This window comes from Emys orbicularis, chromosome 1 (assembly GCF_028017835.1).
Source record: "Emys orbicularis isolate rEmyOrb1 chromosome 1, rEmyOrb1.hap1, whole genome shotgun sequence".
Lineage (NCBI taxonomy): Eukaryota > Metazoa > Chordata > Testudines > Emydidae > Emys > Emys orbicularis.
This window is the reverse complement of record NC_088683.1, coordinates 260,893,505-260,918,088: the sequence shown is the minus strand read 5'-3', so window position 1 is coordinate 260,918,088 and position 24,584 is coordinate 260,893,505. Positions and strand designations below refer to the sequence as shown.

The 24,584-nt window shown below is 39.8% G+C and overlaps 1 protein-coding gene across 1 annotated transcript in view; it reads left to right on the top strand.

Annotated features, from left to right (window-relative positions):
• MYO16 (myosin XVI) overlaps window positions 1-24,584 on the top strand; it is a 468,353-nt gene that overhangs the window by 184,841 nt on the left and 258,928 nt on the right. The window contains exons 11-12 of the mRNA XM_065418712.1: window positions 551-616; window positions 7,198-7,325. Of these exons, the coding sequence (XP_065274784.1) occupies window positions 551-616; window positions 7,198-7,325 (194 nt within the window). The remainder of the gene's footprint in view (window positions 1-550; window positions 617-7,197; window positions 7,326-24,584) is intronic.

The window sequence follows — 24,584 nt, the reverse complement described above, 5'->3', positions numbered from 1 at the left end:
TTTGTCATTGACTTCAGTGTAGTCAATATTTAGAATTTTATTTATATGTATGTAGGTTGTGTCATAATTATGTTGATTACTGTCTTTTATCCCAGTAACAACTTTTTAAATACCCATTCAGTTTATCTAACTCTACTAGCACTACTAGCATGGTCTATCCCATAATAAGATGATGGAGCAATTGGGTTGTGTGATAGGAACTTCACTCATTTTTGCTAAGCTTAACAAATGGTGAATTACAGATTCATTTAACAAATAATCTTACAATAATATATGCAATGCAATTCCTTTGTTAATCATTTTACTTTGTGAAGCACTTAGTGTTAATTATATTTTTTATAATAATACAATCTGAATTGTAAATTTGGATCTTAGTTTTTAAGAGCAAGAATTTAAAAGGTTCTGAATTGTGGAACTATGAACTTGTAATTCGTTTGTTGATTACTGGATTTAAGATGCTTTTGCAAAAAGTCTTTTCTGAAGGAAAATCATTAACTTCCTGAAAGATCTAATTTATCACTTAATAAACCAATTATAATTTGTTTTCCAGACCTACGTTGGAGATATACTGTTGCTGGTTAATCCATTTAAAGAACTTCCAATTTATTCCACTATGGTAAGCATTTTCTTCTAAAAATGTTATGATGTAGATCTACTTCAGTGGAGTTTCATTCATATAGCACATCTGGGATCCCAAAGCACTAAAAAGGAAAACAATAAGAAATACCTCTGTTCTTTTCATATTAGGAAGATCTCATTTGAATTTTGCATTAGTAGCAATAACTTTAATTTTGCCGAAGGCACACAGTGTCTTGTTCATATCTTTATGAATGTCTCCTTCAGGCCATAACCATCTTTATTTTGTTTTATGATGTTGCCTGTTACTTATCTTCTTCTCCTTGAGTGCTACTAGTGTGAAACAGCAATCTTGCCACAGGTGACAATAAGCAGAACAATATTTCATTCACGGATTATTTGGGTACCAAAAAAAAAAAAAGTTCCTAAAAGTGATGGTTCAATTGGGCCTGGGCAAAGCTCTCTTTCACTAATCTTATTTGATGAACTCCAGTCCACTTATAAATAAGGTGTCTGTCATTTCAGTATCAAAATATTGGTACTCTTGCAATGTGGGCATAACATAAATTTACATTATGTTTTACATGTCATGTCTCAGTCTAGCCCAGTCATTTTAGATGCACAGTGTCAGTGTGAAGCATTGAATTTTGCCTCTTTATTATTATTATTATTATTATTGTTATTATTATTATTATTATTATTTGTGCTATATTGAAATGGGGCCCTTGTGCTAAGAACTGTACAAACGGGTAGTAATTTTGCTTACAAGACTTACAGAGAGTTTGTAGTATTCAGAATCACCATTAGCAGACTATAGGTTCTGACTGTTTAAAATGTCACATGTATGACCTAATAGTAAACTGGGGGAAACAAATGGTGTAAAGTACAGGTGGCAGGAGCAGCAGATTAAAATTTGGTCCTTAAGTTGGAAATCTCCCACCTTGTTGAATATGGAATTCCTCAAGCCCTCTCCTCATAGAGCAGGACTGGGCAACCTTAAGGTAGTACAGAGGCACAAAATCCACTAAAACCCTTTGGTGGGCCACACATTGTTTTTAGAGGCTACCCCTATTGCATAGCTCAGAAATGTTTGCAACAATACAGCACGTTAACGAATACTTAAACAGGTATTAACAGTGTAAAACTGAAGTCTGAGCATGTGCTACATTTCCAGTTTCCTTGTCAGTGGGATCCTGCCTTATACGTGAGTTGCATTCCAAGAGGCACATGCATGTGCAAGGGGTTCTCTTCCCCTCTGTGATGGGTTGGATCACAGAAACCCTCTTGGGGCTGCCAACTGATGTACCAAGACTACTTCTGCCCCTGCTTTCCCTGCCCTCCCAGCTTGGGACTTCAGTGCCCTGCCTGGTTTGAGCCAGGCCCGCTAACCTGCTGCAAACCCAGACCTAAGTCTGAACCACGTCCCCTAACAGCTGTAGGCTTAAACTGAAAGCAGCTTAAGAAGTGTTCCTGTCTTTAACACTCAGATGCCTAACACCCAATGGGGTCCAAACCCCAAATAAATCTGTTTTACCCTGTATAAAACTTATGCAGGGTAAACTCATAAATTGTTCGCCCTCTATAACACTGATAGAGAGGTATGCACAGCTATTCCTCCCCCCCCCCCAGGTATTAATACATACTCTGGGTTAATTAATAAGTAAAAAGTGATTTATTAAATACAGAACGTAGGATTTAAGTGTTTCCAACTAATAGCAGACAGAACAAAGTGAATTACCAAGCAAAATAAAATAGAACACGCAAGTCTATGTCTTATACAGTAAGAAAACTGAATACAGATAAAAACCTCACCCTCAGAGGAATTCCAGTAAGTTTCCTTTTACAGACTAGTCTCCTTCTAGTCTGAGTCCAACAATCACTCACACCCCCTGTAGTTACTGTCCTTTGTTCCAGTTTCTTTCAGATATCCTAGCCAGCTGAAGACAAAATGGAGGCATCTTCCAGGGGTTTAAATAGACTTTCTCTTGTGGGTGGAGATCCCCTCCTCTCTCCTATGCAAAGTCCAACTCCAAGATGGAGTTTTGGAGTCACATGGGCAAGTCACTTGTCCATGCATGACTCAGTTTTTACAGGCAGCAGCCATTGTTTACAAGCTACCCTGAATGTCCTCAGGTAGACTTCTTATGTGGATTGGAGCCTTCCAAGATTCATTGTCCTGTAAGTGTTTTTTGATTGGGCACTTAATTTGCACATTCCTTTCTCAAGAAGCTGATCAAATGCTTTACTAAGGCTACTTAGAAATCAAGCAAGTACACAGCCAGTATTCATAACTTTGAATACAAAATTGATAAATGCATACAAATAGGATGAATACATTCAGTACATCATAACCTTTACATAGATATGTTACATGGCATATGTAGCATAAAACATATTACAGTTATGTTCATTCATAAGCATATTTCCATAAAGCCTTATGGGGTGTAACGTCACACCCTCACTTTGCATTGCTGCATATGGCCTTACTGAGCTGCCATCTCTCCTAGAGTGACCCTGAAAGAGGAAGAGGTAGAGGAGGCAGAATGAGGAAATGGCAGGGGTTCTGGGAAGCAGGAAGCCGGGTCCAAGACCTCTCCCCTCCCACCAGAGACACTGGAACTCTGAATTTGTAGTAGCATCTATGGCTGGAGGGGGTGGTGAGGCAGGCCCAGGCACTAGTTATGTATTGAATTTGCAGGGGTGAAAGTAACTTAAAGGACTTACCGGTATGCCGGAGTCCTGAACAGGTGGCGGGGCCTCAACCAGAAGGGGGTGTGGCCTCAACCGGACGAGGCGGGGCCTTTAGAGCCCCAGGGCCTTTAAATCGAGATTTAAAGGACCCGGGGCTCCGGCTGCGGTAGTGGCAGCTGGGAGCCCTTGACCCTTTAAATCACCGCCGGAGCTACCAGCTGCAGAGGAGGCTGGGAGCCCCGGGGCACAGGGTCCATTTAAAGGGCCTGGGGCTCCAGCTGCCACTACAGCAGTGGAGCCCCGGGCCCTTTAAATTGCTGAAGGAGCCCCGGGGGCTCCCGGCTGCCGCAGGTACCCCAGGACTCTGGCAGCGGGACTCGGGCGGCGATTTAAAGGGCCCGGGGCTCCGGCCGCTGCCGGGAGCCCCAGGCCCTTTAAATCGCTGCCTGGGGAAGCAGCTACCCCTGGGGAAGCTGGTCCGGTATGGCGTACCGGCTCTTGCCATACCGGACCGGCTTACTTTCACCTCTGTGAATTTGTACACCAGACCTCAGCTTCTGCCTCTTCTCCCAAAACCTGCAAAGTGCACTGTTGGAATTATGGGGTATGGCCTAGGGTATGGTTAGAACATAACCCTTTGAGCTCCTATGAGCCTGCCCACTGGGATTACTTCCACTTCTTCCAGAGTAAACTATCTGCATGGTCACTGTGTATTATGCAGGTATTTCTTGTTTGGTCAGAATACAATGGCAAAATAACACAGCTGGTGCTATTTTGTCCCTGTTTTTTGAGGTAAAAGTCAACAGGACCTGATTTTTGCCCTTGATGTCAAAATTATCATAAAGGACTTAATCATTCAGACAGTCTGTACTCGTTGTAACTCTATGAACCAACCACATTGTTCTAGAACATAAACTAGTCTCTTCCAACTAGAGGAGAAATAATCCTGGATCTATTTCGGACCTGCAAAGAGGCACTTTCTGAAAATGTCAGAATAAGAGGGAAGCGGGACATCATTGACTACAAAGCACTGCAATTCAGCAGTTAGGAAATAGATTCTCAGAAAGTACTCTCATCAGTATATTGGATGCTAAGAAAGCAGATATGGAGGAATTAAGAAATCAAGACACCATACTGCTCTCTTTGCAGGCAATGGGAGCTGTTCAGTTGACTTCAGTAGGAGTAGGTTGGTGTCTGTTCTAAAGACCATTGAAGTTAATGGCTATCTTTCCCATAGGCTTTGTTGGGCTTTGGATCAGACAGGAGGAAGTATTAAAATCTACCACTGTAGAAGAAGGCAGGGAAATCCTGGCAGACTACAGGTGCAAGAAGCAATAATTCCCCTGACAAAGAGTTAGGTATGAAACACTCTAAGAGCCTTTATTGTATACTGAAGAAGAACGAGGCAATCAAAATGGATACTAGTCCGGGGAAAGAGGAGGCCAGACAAAAAGTAGACATGTTAATTTCAGACATATGGGAATATAAAGAACTTTTACAAATATATCAGTGAAAAACAAATTAATAGAGGAAAAGCTGAAAGGAGGAGTGAGTGAAATTACCAATTATTCAAAAATGTTTGAGCCTTTCAACCCTTGAAAAACCTGTTATCAATAAGAAAAATAAGGAAAAGTATTTTGAACAAGTGGAAAATGAGAAAAATCTTACCATGCTCATAAATACCCTGGTAATATATGTAGTATAACAAAACCCATGAAAGACTAACCCTTATAAAATGTTTAATGATTCGGTGAATAACTACTTAGACTGTGAACTTCATGGGGCAGGAACTGTCTTTTTGTTCTGTGTTTGTACAGCACCTAGCACGATGGAGCTTTGATCCCTGTTGTGGGGCCACTAGGCAATACCACAATAGAAATAATAAGAATAATTAAGAAGCAAATTCTATTTCTTTAATGTTTTCTTGTTTTTGAAGTCAAAATATTTAAGAAATATGGGGCCATTTTTTATCTAACTATGTGGAGAAAATATTTTCTTATGAAGATTACTGTGGTGATTTTGATTGGTGACTTCTGATTGCCATTGCATTTCAAGATGGTATGGCTGGTTGGCACTAATTACAGAAATGTCCTGCATCTCTTTAGCTTATATTACATTGAATCCCATAACTGTTAGATGTGCTGGGCATTAATGTAATGAAAATAGATGGTGTAAATCCATTAACCACTATATATGCTGAGATCTTGCGCAATGTGACTAATTAGTTAGTGCCCCTTTTTTAAATTTTTTTTTTCAATTATCATCATTCAAAAATAGAAAGAAACATTGGGGGTGACAGTATTTTTTTAAAGCCACTGATGAAGTACTGAAAAGATCACATTCAACAACAGCAATATTTCACATGTACTTTTTTAAAATCACTTCTCATTATCTTTTAAAGCCTTTAGCTTTAAAAATACTCCAGTGACCTCCAACACTTATTCTAGTAACCTTCTAATTACTGAAAATAAATCATTTTATGCGAAACTTTTCTTTCTCAGATGATATAAAGCACATGCTAGTGAACACAGATTTATGTTATTCTACTTGGTACCAAGTGTCAATTTAAAATAATGAAGCAATAATAGCTGCTAGGAACCTACAGGTGTCATCTGGGCGGTGTATAAGTAGTCCCTTGTAAAGGCAACAAGTACTATAATAGCCCCATCTTGCTACCTATATGCAGGGCCGCCCAGAGGGGGGAGCAAATGGGGCAATTTGCCCCAGGCCCTGGGCCCCGCAGTGGCCCCGGCCCGGCAGCGGTCGGGTCTTCGGCAGCCCTGCGAGCCCTGGCCCGGCAGCGGTCCGGGTCTTCGGCAGCATTTCGGCGGCGGAGGGCCCTTCAGTGCTGCCGAAGATGAGGAGTGACTGAAGGGTCCCACTCCGCCAAAATGCCGTTGAAGACCCGGACCGCCGCCGGGTGAGTACAAGTGCCGCAGCTCCCCCGCTTTGCCCCAGGCCCCCTGAATCCTCTGGGCGGCCCTGCCTATATGTAGTATTTCTTTAAGACCATGATAGGATAGAAATAATAAAAAGTCTGATTTATTAATCGGTAATCTGATCTTGCAAATATTTAACACATGAGTTCAGTGGGACTAGTAATGTATATCAAGTTTTTGTAGGATCAAGTCTGTGGTTTGTAACTTGTTGAAATATTCTGCTATTCATGACAAAAAGAAAAAGGAAATATTCACTTTCTAGGGTAGGTGAGTAGCTCTGTGTTGTCTCATCTAATACAGAGATACAGTTAGTGAAATACAATAGTACGTAAGACAGGCTCAGCATTTTTTAAATGAGCTAAACTATAGATATTTACAAGCCAATTTTGCTGAAGGCTCTGATTCTAATTAGTTACCAGTCCTTAAATGTCAGGTTTGTCTCAGAGGAATGTAGGGTAACAGTAGGATAACTGGTTTTTGCCATTTTTAGCCAATGAGAGTAGAGCATGCTGCTAATTATGTGTATTACAGAAGTGTTTCTAAATTGCAAATAAAGTATTACTGGGAGACTGCTGTGTCATATAATAAATTAATTAACTTGTAACCTGATTTCATTGATCTCTGTCTTATTATTTCAAAGGGCATCCATGCTATTTTTGTTTAAGATTTTAAAACCAGAACATTGAAGGATTATCATGTGAAGTATAAATAATGTAACTTAATATATTATCTGTTTTTTTAACAATTGGCCAAATCTGCATGATTGGCCACCATTATTATAATTAAGTATTAAAATAGCATATCTTAAATAGAACTCTTATGATGATATTGATATATGTATTGCTTTAATGAAATGCTTTACAAATAGTTTAAGGAACCCAAATAGTTTGTTTATATTGTCTAGGGAGCCCTAAGGAAGCCCCTTATTGAAGAGATGAAACAATATTGGTTTAGAATTTGCCACCTGTGTTAATGTTCAGTTATTTTTCAGGTCACCCAACTTTACCTAAGTGACTCTGGCAAACTGTGTTCCTCACTTCCCCCACATATATTCTCCTGTGCTGAAAGGGCTTACCACATGCTTTTCCAGGAGCGACGTCCTCAATGCTTTATTCTCAGGTGAAAATCTATCTTTCTATTAAGTGATTTATAACTCATGCCTTTGAAATGTTTCCCCAGGGACTCTGCAGACAAGGTTTCCTTTTTATTTTTTCCCTCCAATTGATTTATTCTTATTTACTCATATGTCTCATATATTGCAACATAACAGTGTGAAAGAAAATATTTAATTCAGTGTAACTGTTATTCATTTTGTTGGAGAAATATCAGCTTCATTCAACTGCATCTTTAATAACAAAGATTTGTCCACAATCCAAAATTGTTTTTGGTTTTTAGTTATATCAAACTGATTATGAACTAGGATCCAAACTAGAGAGGAGGGATTGTCCAATGGCTCAGATGTAACCTAGGACTTGGGAGACATGGGCTAAAGTCCCTGCTCTGCCATGGACTTCCTGGGTGACTCTGAGCAAGTCTTTCTGTGCCTCAGTTCCCCATCCTGTTAAATGGGGATAGAAGTAATTTTCAGGGGTTTGGTAGTTATAAATACTTTATAGATTGTGGGGCTGCCTGCACTAGGGGCCATATAAATACCTAAATTAGACAGAACTGGCTAATCAGACTGCTTCATGGTTATGAAAGTTGAGGTAACTGAATAGACATAATCACATGTATATATTTTCATTAAATTGTACTTTAATAGATAAATGTTTTTTTCTAATCAGTAGAAGCACTATATATTCCCTGAGCTTCACTGAATATAGTAAGTAATCATTTGTGTACTATGTGTTCATTTAAAAAATACTGTGCAGTTTTAAAAACAAAGCTGTACTTTTATGGAAAAACTGACTGCTGGTTGGCTGAAACAAACCATACACCTGTTTTATAACATAATCAGAATGGAGCTGTTACTGAACTGTGCAGGGAACAGTGACCTTTAAGCAGCAGAAAACCATTATCCTGTGCTCACATTCTCTTTATTTATATTTTTATTGAGGTGAAATAATTTGTTTGATAAAAATAAAAAATTCCCTGGCATTCAGTGTTTTCGATCAAGAGCTCCACAGAATATGAACTCTCACTTCATATCCATTTGGGACATAGCTGGTAGATTAATAGTGTTGAGGGGTTGGCAACAATAGTGTATGAGGTGGAGCAGTAGGTAAAATGTACTTACATTTTGAAAAATGTCAAATACCAAATTAAGATACTAATGTATAATATTGGCAAATGCTATAAATGGAGAGATATTCAATTCAATAAAGAACTGGTTTAGCGACAGAGAGCAGATGATGGTGATAATTTTAGATAAGGAGGGAGGCGATACGTGGTACAGCAGAGCTCAGGATATTGAGCCCCGATCCAGTTCATTCTAGGTTACAGTATATCAGTGACCTGATGGAGGGATGATGTTAGAGTGTTCTGCTGAGATCATTAGAACTTGATGTTATATCCAACGCAATCCACAGACATACACATTCCAGGCATCTTTTAGTTGGACTCTAATTGGATCCAAAGTTTAGTATGGAACTGGAAGCTGAAGAGAAAAAGAATTTGTAAAGCTGTGACTTACTGGATAACCTAAGACCAAGAGTTAGGGTCCTTGAACAATTCTCTCTCTCACTCTCGCTCTTTTCTTTAACAATAACGGAGGGTATGTCTACACGGCAGTGTGCAGCGGCAGTCAAAAAAGCAAACGGGATGTTAGGAATCATTAAAAAGGGGATAGAGAATAAGACGGAGAATATCTTATTGCCCTTATATAAATCCATGGTACGCCCACATCTTGAATATTGCGTACAGATGTGGTCTCCTCATCTCAATAAAGTTATACTGGCATTAGAAAAGGTTCAGAGAAGGGCAACTAAAATGATTAGGGGTTTGGAATGGGTCCCATATGAGGAGAGATTAAAGAGGCTAGGACTTTTCAGCTTGGAAAAGAGGAGACTAACGGGGGATATGATAGAGGTATATAAAATCATAAGTGATGTGGAGAAAGTAAGCAAGGAAAAGTTATTTACGGCCATTCTTATGTTCTTATGCAATTAGACACCCGCGGTTTGCCAATGCCAGCTGACTCAGGCTTGTGGGGCTCAGGCTAAGGGGCTGTTTAATTGCGGTGTAGCTGGTCAGGCTTGGCTGGAGGTGGCAGGGACCCAGAGCTCAGGCTGCAGCTTGAGCTCTAACGTCTACACCACAATTAAACAGCCCCTTACTTGAGCCCCGCAAGCCCAAGTCATAGGCCAGCTGCAAGGGTCAAATTGCAGTGTAGACGTACCCTGAAAGACCAGGGGGGAATTGAGAATTTTCTGAAGTACTTGAAGAAAAGTTCTTTCCTGTCTGAAATCAGTTTAGATTCTGTTATGTGTAACTGTAATATACCCCCCATCATGAATCATTAGCAGGGTTTGAATGCTGAGATTCATAGACTAATTAATGCCCATTTTTTATATAAACCAAAACCAAAGCTAAACACAATTATTGTAAGGCCATTTCTCCTGGTCAGAAGTGGTCATGAGAGATCCCTTTATTAGTCTCATTAACATTATTAATAATAATAATAAAATATCAGTGATGTGGTTCCAAAATAACAGACAGTGGCTTCTGAGTTAACAGGAATCCTTTATTTGTTCTCCTTGTGATATTTTCTTCTGTTTCTGGTTCAGGTGGGTAGTCTGAACTGTTACCCGGGGTTCTTTCAACCCAAAGCTCTTGGTAACTTTTACTCTGCGAGGTGGTGTCAGGAAATAAATCAGGGGAGACACGGCCGTTCGACCAATAGATGGCTGGCACAAACAGGACAACACAAGAGTGCTTTCACTTAAAGCTAAACTTTACTTAGTCTCAAGCACTTACACATGTCCGCAACAGATTAGTGAAACACCCCCAACCCTTGATCATTACCAAAGCTGAGTGTGGCTCTCGAGTGACACAGCGGCAGGCTTCCGGTGGCCAAATCTTCCGTCTGCCGGTGGGGACCACAAGATGTATCCAGAAGGAGAGTCCAAAAAGAGTCCAAAAGAGTCCCCAAACGAGTCCAACTACCTCAAACTTTTTCCCTTTATTTATACATTAGTAATAGAATGACATGTCCCTTAAAGAAAACTAGTTAAACTAAGCAGTTTCAATGGTCAAGCAAGAGGTTCCTTCTGATTACTGATTAACCAGGTGTGGGTTTTTCCAGTGTTTGTAGCCTTGAGACCCCAATAGACATTCCTGGGGCACATCCTGCTCTTTTAAAATGCATGTATCAGCAACTTCAAAACAATTCTTATCCGGAAGGATGCGGGGTCAAGCTGCCCTTTCTGTGGCACCCCAAACCTCCCTCCCCTCTGCCTTGGTCAAGCTGCATGGCCACTTTACAGCCTGCTGACTAGGTTGCTTTATCAATAAGCCATAGTGGTTTCAGGCACTTTACTGGTTTGCCAAAATCTCCCCTTACAGAACTATCCAACATACCAGTGTAGAAGTGGAGAGTAAAGTATCAGCCCTCCACACAGGCAAGCAGCTAACCCAGAGTCTGAAGTGTGCTGATCTTGTTACTCATAGTTTGGTCTATCTTTTGTAATTGCTTAATATAGTAAAATCTTGCTACTATGTACTAATGAGCAGGAGAGCTATTGCAAATTATAGTAGGCCCTAATCGTGTAAAGTGATTCACATGGATGGACTGTATCACCATGTGGAGTCCCCTTGAAGTTAAACGGTAATCCATGCTGGCATAAGGGTCTGCGCTTGCAAAGGGAATTAATGAGTAAGTGAAATGTATTAAGAAAAATAAGCAAAGATATTCATTTGTTTGACAAGTCTAGTCTAGTTTTAATTATTGATGTCAATGCTTTATAGTGTCAGCACAGAACTTTGTAATAAGTTTTATAAAAATAATGGTGTTTTAGTAATAGTTCTTACTACAATAATCTTTACTAACAAGTGAAGAGAGGTTGTTAATTTTGAGTGCAAAGTGTGGGATGTGTAGATAAGCAAATTAGTTGGGTCCCATGGTATTAATACTTAGCACTTATGTTTTGCTTTGTATTTTCAATTGTCAACATGTTGTACTCACATTAACTGCTTACTGTTAAATAAATAAAGCAACACTACTATTGTGACCAAATACCCCCTTTTTTAATTCCTCCTGAAGAGTCTGTAAAGAAAGAAAGAAAAAACACACACACACTCTACAGAAATGCTTTATTTTGTCTGCAGTACATCGAACAACCTAGTACATTTTTGGAAGAGACTAAGGAAACCTGGAAATACTGTACACTCTTTCATCCTCATCACCCTCATCAAGCATGTCACCTTGTTTTATTAGTGAAGTTAGTGTTTATCTTCTATTAGCCGTGTTTTTAGTTCCGTTTTTCTTGAGCTGCCTGAAGCTTATGTGCAAGAAGGCATTTCCCATGGGTTTAGTGGCCTTTACTAATCATTTATTAATTACTCTTTCATTGGACACACATACTGCATCTAATGAATTCTGTATGCAGTGTAACTATTATTGGTACACTTTTTCTCAGCTGATTTAGACATTTTTTCCTTCCACGTTTGCCCAAGAAATAGTAACCACCAGGTGCCACATTCAGGTAACATGCGTTTTGATATCAGGAGTCAGTTAAAAATGTCTTTCATCTTACTTTATTTTCACCCCCTAATCACGTGCTTAACTTTCTGACTATGAGTAGTCCCAGTGACTTCGGTGGGACTGTTCACATGCATAAAGTTATGCTTAAATACTTGCTGGCTCAGGGCTAGAGTAAGGTTGAGCCCGAAGAGTACAGTCCTTGTTGCCTACTAGTGCCCTTGTGTGTGCTACTCTAGCTCACTTTGGGAGAGATGTGGGGAGAGCATGGCGGCCTCCTATCTCTTCACCACTCCCTGTGTATGTGAGCTAATACAACCTGTGAGGCACAGACAAAAGGAGATGGTACACTCTCTCCAAGGCTGGTGGAGTCTACCACTTCAACAAGTGCTTTCTGAGGGCTTGCTGCAGTGCATTTATCCAGACATCCTTCAGGGAGGGCTGTGGCTGCAAAAACAGAATCTAGCTTTCTGCTAGACAGCTCAATTAGTGCAGATTACTGTCAATATATGTCCTTGTATATCAACTCCCCTGCCCCCATGTCGCTTTATTGTATCTCTCTGTTGTCTCTAAACTTACACGTAGATTACAAGCTCTTAAATGCGGGAATTGTCTCTTCATTATATGTCTGTACAGTTTTGATAGGGCTGGAGCCTCTAACTACTACCACAATACAAATACATAATAATAAATAAAATGGAGAGGAAAGGAATCCTCCACCCAGCCTGAGGATAAACAGCGGGCTTCAGCGACTCCCATGGCTCCTGCCCTCTGACCTCCCCAGAAGGGAGAAATTTGTGGATCCATATAGTAAGAGATTTAGTGTCTCCCATCCCTGCCCACAAAAAACAACCAAACGAAAAATCCAACACCACCCTATGTTCAATCTTACTCTTTGGGTAAGAACTGTGGGCCTTGTTTGCATTTATGCTAAGGCTAATTTATATTGCCTTCACAGTGTGTGTAATTGTAATTTGCGCCCACTTCAATAGACCTTTACCCTTCACAGAGTGTTGTAAAGGGGCTCTATTGCAAATGAGAATTGGCCATATATTTTCATTTTGGGGTTCAGTAGAAACTTTTCCCCTGGCCTTTAAAGTTCTCTATTGTCTTGCTCCAGTTTACTTCATGCACCTAATCTTCCCCTGTGCCTGGCCCCTCTGCTGATCTACCATCTATTTCCTCTCTTTTTCATCACACAATCCCCCCCAAATTAGCAAAAGAGCCAATTCTTCTGCAGCTCATCTGCAATCTGTCTGCTTCATTAGCTTTCTGTAACTCCTCATATTTTCTCTTAAAATATCTCTTTTCTCATGCAAATATGTTTCTTAAGTCTCTTCCCTGGGGTTTTTGGTGTTATGAGCAAATACTTCCATTTTTTCACTCTGCAAATGACCAAATGTCTCCTTCGGTTAACTATATTGAAGTGCATGATGTTACACTAGGGATGCATTTAGCCAAATGTTGTAGGGTTGTGTGTAGATTTTTTTTGCCATTTATTCAGTGTAATTTGGTTTGTTTTTTCTATTCTCTCAGCTGACTTGTAATGTTTAATAGAGGGGGAAAAGTGCAGGGTGCAGTTTGCGTTAAAATATAGTTAGATTGTACTATGTGCTTATTACAGCCAAGGGGTGGACTTCCCTGTATCAAACCAGTTTGTTTCTAACACATTGTTTTTTTCTTGCTTGCTAGAGTTATCCTTCTCCTCCCCTCAAGGCATGCATGGCTTTAGAAATGCATTAAGAACTGACAAGATAAGCATTAGAATTATCCAGAAAGCCTAACTACACAATAGTTTATAGATGTCTTGGTGAGAGCCAAGCATCCTTAACAGATTTAGCCACCCTTATATGGGACATTAATGTCTAATTTGGTGATTAAAACAAAACATTTAAAACATTTACATCAAATTAATTATTTTAATCTGTTACCCATTTTAGCAACCAGTAATGTTAATGTCCAATGCCCTAATAGCTAAATAAGCCACATTTATAAATCCAGTGTAAATCTGAAAAGGAGTGAGATTCTCTTCTCTTAAAAGTGATAGACTGGGGAACCTAATTTTGTTTTGTTTTCTCAATGTTTCATCGCCCCTTATTTTCTACTAGAATTAATAATAAAAAAGCATTAATGCATGATTGCTATTTACAGGGCATCTTATTTTTATAGTACATAATTCTGGTTAAAAATGTAGTGATGCGTTATTTCCAGTTGCAGAAAAGGATTACATCTATCTCCAATGTCAATATTATATAACAATAAGCATGTTGATATAAACACAATAGTTTTATATCTATTCTTAATAGTCTTAATTATTTGTATTGCAGTAGTACCTAAGAAGCCGAGTCATGGACCAGAACCCCATTTGTGCTAGGTGCTGTACAAACTCAGAACAAAAGGAGAACTCTTGCCCCAAAGAGCTTACAATCTGCCACCTGATTTTCTTCAACCTATTTATTACTTAGTATCAGAATAAATTTTAGCATCAATAATTTAGCACACACTAAAATTTCAAATATTTTAGAATTTGGATTCAGAGGAACATCTAAAAATTTAGCGCATATTTATAGCTTATCTGAATTTCTTGGGTTTCCAAAGTTGGTTGGCAGTTCAAGTGAACAAGACTTCTATGACTTCTCATTCAAGTCATGAATGGAAATCATGCAAGAATAACCTATTTTTGCAGTATTCTGCACTTCTGGTTCTAGTACTTTCTGGGAACTGAAAATAAACATTTATCCCAAAACTTCACTCACTAAAAAATATCTCAGATGACAACTGTAGTGTATATCTAATCTACTTTTAATGCTAGTGGTGGAAAAACTTCACTGTGCAGAGCCATAGCATTGCATTCCTTTGAGATGTTATTGTTGGCCTGTTGAAATTCCCAAAAGATATTGGGCCTTAGACATTTAGGCACACTGAGAGACTCAGGGACATATAATGCATTTCACCCTGACATGTGGACAAGCAATTGGATAATGAATTACATGGCTACTGCACATTGACTCCCTTTGTTTTCATTCATTTTAAGCATTTGCAAGATGCCAATGAAAGTGGCTTTAATCTGTGTGAAAGCTTTTGGTAGCAGTCATGAAAACTTCATGAAGAGGAGGAACTTGGAAGAGGAACTTCATTGAAAAATAAAAGAGTAGCTTTTTTCTTCAGAAGGAGTGAGAAAAGCATCCAGTACCAATGTTGGAGATATTGATAAAATGCTTAGGGATGGTGGCTTGCACACATGACATTTTCACAGGCTGTCTCACGCTCAAAGTAAACAGGTTTCTGTTGAATGAGTGGCAGGTACAAAAAGTGGTTTCAATTTTCAGGGGGGAAAATGGGGGCTCATTTTAGACATTCTTCCAAAGCTTTGAATGTTCTATTTAATGTCCAGACAAAAAAACAAAGTTGCCCTAACAGAAACAAATTCAATTTGTGGTTATGAGCAGCTATTCTACCTTGCATATAACGTAGCATGTTACTGAACAGAAACAAGCTGTACATATGTACTGCTTAGATATGTTGCTTCTCCTTATTAAAATTTGATATAGCAGTTGCACTACAAATTTTTTTCTGTGTATTTCTCCTTTATGAAACGTGAAGTATTTCTATTCAAAATAGCACCTTGGTGCCTCAGAGGAATTGTTTGGGTTCCTTATGCACCTATTCTTCTCTGTGGGCTGAGCTCATGATGAGGGAAGAAGGCATATCATAGGTGTCCCTGGACATTGTGTGTTCTGCCAGAGAGCCCAGCCCATAGAAGAGAATGGGGGTATAAGCACCTATACCACAACTCCCATGAGGCACCTGGGGCACCATTTTGAATAGAAATATTTCAAGTTTGGGTCGTTCTCTTTTTTTTACAAAATGCTAAAATTTTCTAAGGAAATCAGAAAAAAATGTTGTGTCAAAAATCCAATTCTCAGTCAAAAAACAGTTTGAATGGAAATTTTTTGACCAACCATAACCTATATTAGTGTCCACTTCTGCATATTTATTTCTTTAAAAAGTCATGACATGTGGCAATAGCAGATTGGTCTATCAGGGATTAATTGCTTACACCTGTTAATAGTTACTTGTTTTCCCCCCTATATCAAGGTGCTCAAGGTCCCAATATATTTCCCAAATGATGAACCCCCACACTCACACTGGTGAACTGTGGGACAATGCAGATCAACAATAACATTAAATTCAGGGCAAAATTTAGCATTACCCATTGGTTCCCCTTATAAGACCATCTTCTCCTTCTTTCTTAGCATATTGGTTCATAGTAGTTGGGGCAAAAAGGAATTTTAATGAACTGTCTAAGGGATTAACTACCTTATCAATGTTAGGTAGTTCCATATTGGTAAGGGACCAGATGTAGTCCATACACACTTCATATATGGAACTGTTTGATAGCTCTGCCATTTCTGCCTACTACTACAGTGATGGGCAGCATGGAAATGCATATAAATAAAAATATATTTCTATTTAAAAAACAAAATTAAACTTCTAAGATAGACAGATCAGCAATATTCATCATAAATTTACATCAATTTATGAGGCCCCTCTCTGACAAATACATGGACCTTTCTCATATAGAATCACATGGGTCTGAAAATGCAATAATGTAAGACAACTTTATGCCCCATCAGTGCCATGGATGGCTAGAAAGAAAGCGCTGTTGACAAACTTTTCTTTATGTGAGTAGCTTCAATACTTAATTTAATACCATTTTCAAAGATTTTTATTAGGGCTGCCAAGCAATTAAAAAAATTAATCGTGATTAATCACACGATTAAAAAAATTAATCGTGATTAATCGCACTGTTAAACACAGAATACAAAGTATACAGTGCTCACGTTATGTTTATTTTTGATTACAAATATTTGCACTGTAAAAAACAAAAGAAATAGTATTTTCAATTCATCTACTACAAGTACTGTAGTGCAATCTCTTTATCATGAAAGTTGAATTTACAAATGTAGAATTATGTACAATAAAAACCTGCATTCAAAAATAAAACAATGTAGAACTTTATAGCCTAGAAGTCCTTGTTCAGACAATCGCTCCGACAAACAAGTTTGTTTACATTTGCAGAAGATAATGCTGCCTGCTTCTTGTTTACAATGTCCCTTGAAAGTGAGAACAGGCATTTGCATGGCACTGTTGTAGCCAGCGTCACAAGATATTTACATTCCAGATGCGCTAAAGATTCATATGTCTCTTGATGCTTCAACCACTATTCCAGAGGACATACGTCCATGCTGATGATGGGTTCTGCTAGATAATGATCCAAGGCAGTGCGGACCGACGCATGTTCATTTTCATCATCTGAGTCAGATGCCACCAGCAGAAGGTTGATTTTCTTTTTTGGTGGTTTGGGTTCTGTAGTTTCCGCATCAGAGTGTTGCTCTTTTAAGACTTCTGAAAGCATGCTCCACAGCTCATCCTTCTCAGATTTTGGAAGACACTTCAGATTCTTACATTTTGGGTCAAGTGCTCTAGCTATCTTTAGAAATTTCACATTGCTATCTTCTTTGCATTTTGTCAAATTTGCAGTGAAAGTGTTCTTAAAATGAACAACATGTCCTGGATCATCATTCGAGACTGCTATAACATGAAATATATGGCAGAATGCGGATAAAACAGCAGGGGACCTACAATTCTCCCCCAAGGAGTTCAGTCACTGATTTAATTAACGTATTATTTTTTAACGACCATCATCAGCATGGAAGCATGTCCTCTGGACGATGGCCAAAGCATGAAGAGGCATATGAATCTTTAGCGCATCTGGCATGTAAATATCTTGCAACGCCAGCTATAATAGTGCCATGCAAACACCTGTTCTCACTTTCAGGTGACATTGTAATTAAGAAGTGGGCAGCATTATCTCCCGTAAATGTAAAAAACTTGTTCCTCTTAGCGGTTGGCTGAACAAGAAATAGGACTGAGTGGACTTGCAGGCTCTAAAGTTTTACATTGTTTTATTTGAGTGCAGTTATGTAACAAAAATACCCTACATTTGTAAGTTGCACTTTCATGATAAAGAGATTGCACTACAGTACTTGTATGAGGTAAATTGAAAAATACTATTTCTTTTATCATTTTTACAGTGCAAATATTTGTAATAAAAATAATATAAAGTGAGCACTGTACACTTTGTATTCTGTGTTGTAATTGAAATCGATATATTTGAAAATGAAGAAAAACATCTAAAAATATTTAATACATTTCAATTGGTATTCTGTTAGTGCGATTAATCGTGATTAATTTTTTTAATCACGATTACTTTTTTGAGTTAATCACGTGAGTTAACTGTAATTAATCAACAGCCCTAATTTTTACGTGTGAATCATCAGTACTCAGTATAATCCATTGACACCCATCATTAGGCAGTTTGGTTATGTTAGTTATGTTTTCCAAAGTAGCACAAAAATATTTTTCATTATTTTCTTCTTTTTGTAAAGCAGTGGCTTCTATTTTGTTGGTTTTAATTAAAACTCATATTTGATTTGTGAAACTCAAGTGTTTTGAAAAATATTTCTGAAGTTTGCAAAACCTTGAACCACATAGAGATTCCTCATTCCTACTAGGCAGCATTATTGTTCATAACGGTGAGGCCAAGGATTGAAAGGGTTAGGAGTGAAACACTTTGGTTGGGAATTGTGCAGACATTTGCATTTTCACTGCTATGTTGCAGCAGTTCTGTGACTACTTTTTTCTCGAAGGATGTGTAACTAGTAGCTTTTATAAGCACTGCGTTCAGATATTTATTTATTTATTTATTTATTTAAAAGAGCTGTACCCTCCTCCCCCCGTATTCAAATGGCATTAATAGGAGTTTGTCTCATGTGATGACAACATAGTTGGGCTATAGACATTTTTCTGTGTACGGGAGGTTTCCAGTTTTGTATCCAGAAAATTCTTGTTGATGAGAAATTTAAACCCACACATTTAAAATCTCCTAGAACCACAGGAGAACATCAAAAGTAGAAGTAATGCAACTTCTCCTCTAGAGCAGATAAGTTCCATGTTTAATGTAGCAAATATGCCTCTTACACGCAGGGAACACTGGTACCCATTATATGATGTGTCCACAGATTTCCTCAAAAAGCTTATTTATATTTCTAGGTACAATGGAGTCAACATAAGGGTCAGAAATGTGATCTGTTACACTGGTGTAAATATGAATTAATGTAATTTAAATCAATGCAGTATTTTTGAATTTACAATGATATGAATGAAATTACAATCTGTCTCATAACTAGAAAGCAAATTTCTCAATATTTGCAGAAATTACCCTTAATGTTTTTAACGTTTTCTAGTTTTATGAACATTTTTTCTTTACTGAAGTTGCTGAAACTGCCTTCATATTTTCAGACTCAGAATTGCACTTTTTCCATATCACTTAATTACACTTTGTCTATCTTTTTTCAAAACAAAATTTACCTTCCATCATTAGTTATGTTAGAGGAGCACCCAGAGACCACAACCATAAGCAGGGACCCATTTTGCTAGACATTGTACAGACAGTTCCTTCCCTCAAATAGCGTGAGAACTAAACAGACAAGACAGATAAAACCAAGAAGAGGCACAGAGTGTCGAAGTGCTTTGTCCAAGGTCACACAACAGATCCATGACTGATCCTGGGCTAGAACCTGAGACTTTGGCCATGTCTACACTACAAACTTTGGTTGATGCCGGCATTAAACCATTGCAGTTAGTATATTGCTTGTGTGCATTCATACTTGTCTCCTTGCATCTGTGCTACGCATACTCACCAAGAGTGCTTGTATTGATGCAGAGTGCAGTGTATCATGGGTAGGTATACCAGTGTGCAACCCGCCACCGTCCAGCATACTGTCTTTGGGGAAGTTTTGGCAATACATGCTGGGGCCTAAATGAGTTGCGCAAGGATGACTGGGAGCAAGGGGTCAACTTCCCAGTGTGCAACTGTCTCCATCCCATTATGTCATCTATATCCCATAATTTTCACTCCTTTTTTCAAAATCCCATAAACCCACAAGGCTCTCCTCACTATCTGCCATCTCTGATTCAAGCATGGAGCTGCAATGCTCTGCCCTATTGTCATAAGCATTGCAAGCCCAGAATGCACGATCCTCTAGTATTTGCAGAGCTGCAAGAATAACCAAATCAGCAGGGAACATGACGGTTTCTCAGAGGACAGATTGCTATGGGACATAGCAAGAACAAATTCAAGGTTGTTGATAGCATTCATGGAGCAGCTGCACATGGTGGAGCACTGTGTCTGGGCCCGAGAAAAGAGCACTGACTGGTGAGATTGCATTGCAATACAGGCTTGGAATGACAAGACAAGAACTTTTGGATGTACAAGGCCACATTCCTGCATCTGTGTGCCGAGCTCTCCCCAGCCCTCCAGCACAGGGACACCAGAATGAGAGCTGCACTGCCAGTGGAGAAGAAAGTGGCAATCACACTGCAAATTTGCAATGCTGGATTGCTATCGGTCAGTGGAAAATCAGTTTTGAGTTGGAAAATCCACTGTGGGGGGCTGTTACCATGCAAGCGCGCAGGGCCACTAATTGCCTCCTGCTATGCAGGACTGTGACTCTTAGCTATGTGCAGGACATAGTGGATGGATCTGCATCAGGTTCCTGAACTATGATGAAGCAGTAGACGACACATATGTCCTTATTTTGGCACAAGACCACCTTGCCACAGAGTACATGAACAGAAAGGGCTACTTCTCTATGGTTATGCAAACATTGGTGGATCACCAGGGACAATTCACCAACATTAATGCGGGCTGGTCAGGTAAGATGCATGACGCGCACATCTTTAAGAGCACAGGACTGTTCAGAAAGCTACAATCAGGGGCTGTCCTGACCAGCAGATTACCATTGCTGATGTTGAAATGCCAGTAGTGATCCTGGGGGACCCGGCTTACCTCTTGCTCCCCTAGCTTGTGAAACCGTACACCAGCCACCATGACAGCTGCAATGAAACTACTGGCTCAGCCTGTGCAGAATGACTGTTGAATGTGTTTTTGGAGGAATGCTGGCAGTGTTTACTCCCAAGATTGGATCTCAGTGAGAAAAATACCCCAATGGTTATAGCTGCCTGCTGTGTCCTGCATAATTTCTGGGAGGCAAAGGGGGGAAAGGTGGAACAGCTGTCTTCTGAGTTTGAACAGCCAGACACAAAGATTATTAGAAGAGCTCAGTGCAGAGCTATATGGCTTATGGAGGCTTTGAAGGAGCACTTTAACAGTGAGCCACAGTAGTGTGTTGTGGTGTATTGAGCTCTACCTTATCCTGCTGTGTTGGCTCTGTTAGAAATTGTATGTTTTTTGGTGTACATGTAAGCATATAACACTGTCAACGCACCTATTGAATTTGCTGTGCTTGCTGTAAATTTATGATTATTACCCTGTGTGTGTTTGTCACTGATCCCATGAGTTGTGTGTCACTGCACAGTAACAAGCAAGTGGGTGATTTCAGAACTCGTAGGCACTCTGCAGCATATCTTGTGTACTAATAAAGATGAAATTATGTTCCAAATAATAGAATTCTATTCAGTAACAAAATCAGTGAAAAGAAAAATCTGTGCAATGTAAAAGCAAATACATTAAAAACTTAATAAATTGATAGAACATAATTTATCAAGGGGAAAGAACATTTGTGTCCATTTGAGCTACATATACAGCTATCGTAGTTCTCACAGGTCAGTGTATATGAAGCTCTGGTTGTCCTTAATGTCCCGTGGGGTCGAATGATAGGGATAGGGATGTGGCCTCAGATGCCAGATGGAATGTTGAGGGAGGGTGTAAGGAAGTGCTGCAAAGGAGTTCTCTATGGACTGCAAAAGGAGGCAAGCCTGGGTTTGTTGAACCTGTAGGTCGCCAGGAGTCTGCAGAATCTGTGTTTGCTGCCAGAGAAGCCCCATTATGTCCTGGTGCATCTCCCTCTCCTTTTCCTGCGGGCACTCGTGGACCTTTCTCCTTTCTGCTCTTTCCTTCTCCAGTCTGTCTGCAATATTCACCCTCCAGGCCCTGTGCTCACAGGCTGATGCAACAGTGGCTTGCAGGATTTCATTGAACATGTCATTCTGAGTCCTCTTCTTTCTCTTCATTATCTGACTCAGATGTTCCATGGGTGTGGAGGGGGAGCCCCTCATGACCACAACAGCAGCAGCTACAGATAAAAAAACAGAGGTACCATTGTCAGGAGAGTTACAACAGAAAGTTAAACTGAAGATCCTGAAATTCCTTTTCTTGCTCCCATAAAGTTGTAAAAAGACATGTTTATTGACACTTCTGCTTTGGAGTGCTTGTGCATGTTGTCACAGCACCAGCCATGGTGAGTGTGACCTGCCACGGATGGGAGAAATGAAGACAGAATTGCTTGGTAACATGAAACTATGAATATTAGGCAATGGCACTGAATGCTGGCACCATTTTCCACGGATGGTAGTGATGTGAGCTGATCCCTCACTCCTGTGGGTAACAAAGGCAGTGAAGGCACAGTTGCTGCTGGCATCCTGAAGCTACCCAGGTAGTCTGTGTACTACAGTGGTTGGTGCCCACTGAAGTTATTGCTGACTGGCGTGGGAAAGTGTCCTATCACTAAAGGAAAAATAAGGCTGCTACTCCTAGAAATCTTTGGGAGAGGATTTCGGTTTCATGGAAGTTTCATCAGGATTTCTCGGGAGGATTCAAGGGGCACCCCTGTGTACATAAACAAACTGTTCCGCATGGCCTAACAGCAATTCTCTTGATCTGTCAGTATCCAGCATACTGCTTGCACAGAAATGAATGATTCAGGGCTAGAATTCCACCCTTCACCTTCAGATCTTCCTATTGGACATACATTTGTAGAAATAAACCAGATGGTAGGCTCATCAAAGCCTGATTTTGTTAACCTTCAGGGCATGATGCAAAGTTTATCTGTTCGTTCACATTTTTGTCTGAGAGGTAGAGGATGATGTATTTTTGCTCTTATATCATTGTGGTGAAAGTCTTCATTATGCCAATGTTGTACTGCCTGCTTGGAAGCATGCACAGCCTTGTAATGGTTGTTTTGTAAAAACTGAAAAATATATATGGAGCATGTGTTAGTTACATTTTAACATTTCTTGGAATTCTCCAATACTAGCAAAGATTGATGAAAAAGCCCACTGATCCTGGAAAGCCCTTCTTTAAGGAAACTACTGTTAGGAAATGAACTCTGGGGTTAAAGAAACTGAATAATAATTTCTTAGAATAGTGTATTGAAATCTCAGGACATAGTAAACCAGTTAAATGTTGCTGAATGCAAATATTTGGCTGCAAGATTTTAAGGATTGTACCCCCTAAACCAGGATTTGGGATTAATGGATTACAAGTTACTTGTGGCCTGTTTATCAAAGGTGCTAACATCTAAAGCTTTGCTTGATTTGATTTATGATTTTTTGAACTTCAGAAAAGCTTTTTGCTCACTGGCATTCTCCGCTATGGAAAAGACTGCAGAGTCACTGCTATCCTATTTCCGATAACTTGATTGATCTTCTATGCAGTGAAGTGAGAGGATCTGTATTTTGTCTTGATATGAGAGAATAACAAGATGATAGTACCAGAGAACAACTAATGCCTGAGGTTTGCTATTGTTTTTCTGCTAGTGGCCATAGCATTGAGGAAGACAGAGGATTTGGGAGGTAGTGCTGTTATAAAGGCAGAATGCTAGTGCTACCTCTTAAGAGTGAAGGCAAAAACATAAGGATGAAACATAGAAAATAAAGAGGGTGGGGTACGGTACTAAGTGTGCCACCACTACTACCTCTGTCCTTAGCCAGAAATGGTGAGTATGAAATACTGGACGTTTGTGTAGTGGAATAGATTCCTTCCAGGTCCAGGCTGCACAAGCTCTTCATTTTGCTGTTTGGGAGCATGCACTAAATGTGCTGTTACACACTAAATTGGGATGTCTGTTCTGTAACAGACCCTACAAAGAGGTGACTGTTATGTTAAGTAGGTTTCTATGCTAACTAACACCGAGTACATGCAGTTATATGGAGTCGTGGCTTATATAAAACACAATGTCCCACTACTGCTGCTTCTTATCCCCTAAGAACACTGTAATGCAGCACTGGTACTGACCCTTTGAAAAATGCCTACTACAAAGATGAGGGCAAAGGAATCAGGGCCACCCGGGGGGGGGGGCACGTGGGGCAATTTGCCCCAGGCCCTGGTCCCCACAGGGGCCCCCATGAAAATATAGTATTCTATAGTATTTCAACTTTTTTTATGGAAGGGGCCCCCAAAATTGCTTTGCCCCAGGCCCCCTGAATCCTCTGGGTGGCCCTGAAAGGAATCATGATTAGAGCCTACCAAATTCACAATCCATTTTGGTCATCAATCAATTTCACTGTCATAGGATTTTTAATATAGTAAATTTAATGATTTCAGCTATTTAAATCTGAAATGTCAGTGTTGTAATTGTAGGAGTCCTCACCCAAAAAGGAGTTGGGGGTGATTGTAGGGGGGGTTGTGGTACTGCTACCCTTCTGCACTGCTGCAGGCGGCGGTGCTGCCTTCAGAACTGGGTGGCGAGAGAGCAGCGGCTGCTGGCCAGGAGCCCAGCTCTGAAGGCAGAGCCGCCACCAGCAGCAGCGCAGAAGTAAGGGTGGCAATACCTCGACCTCCCTGAAGTAACCTTGCGACCCTCCTACAACTCCCTTTTGAGTCTGGACCCCCAATGCGAGAAACTCCGGTCTCCCCCATGAAATCTATATAGTAT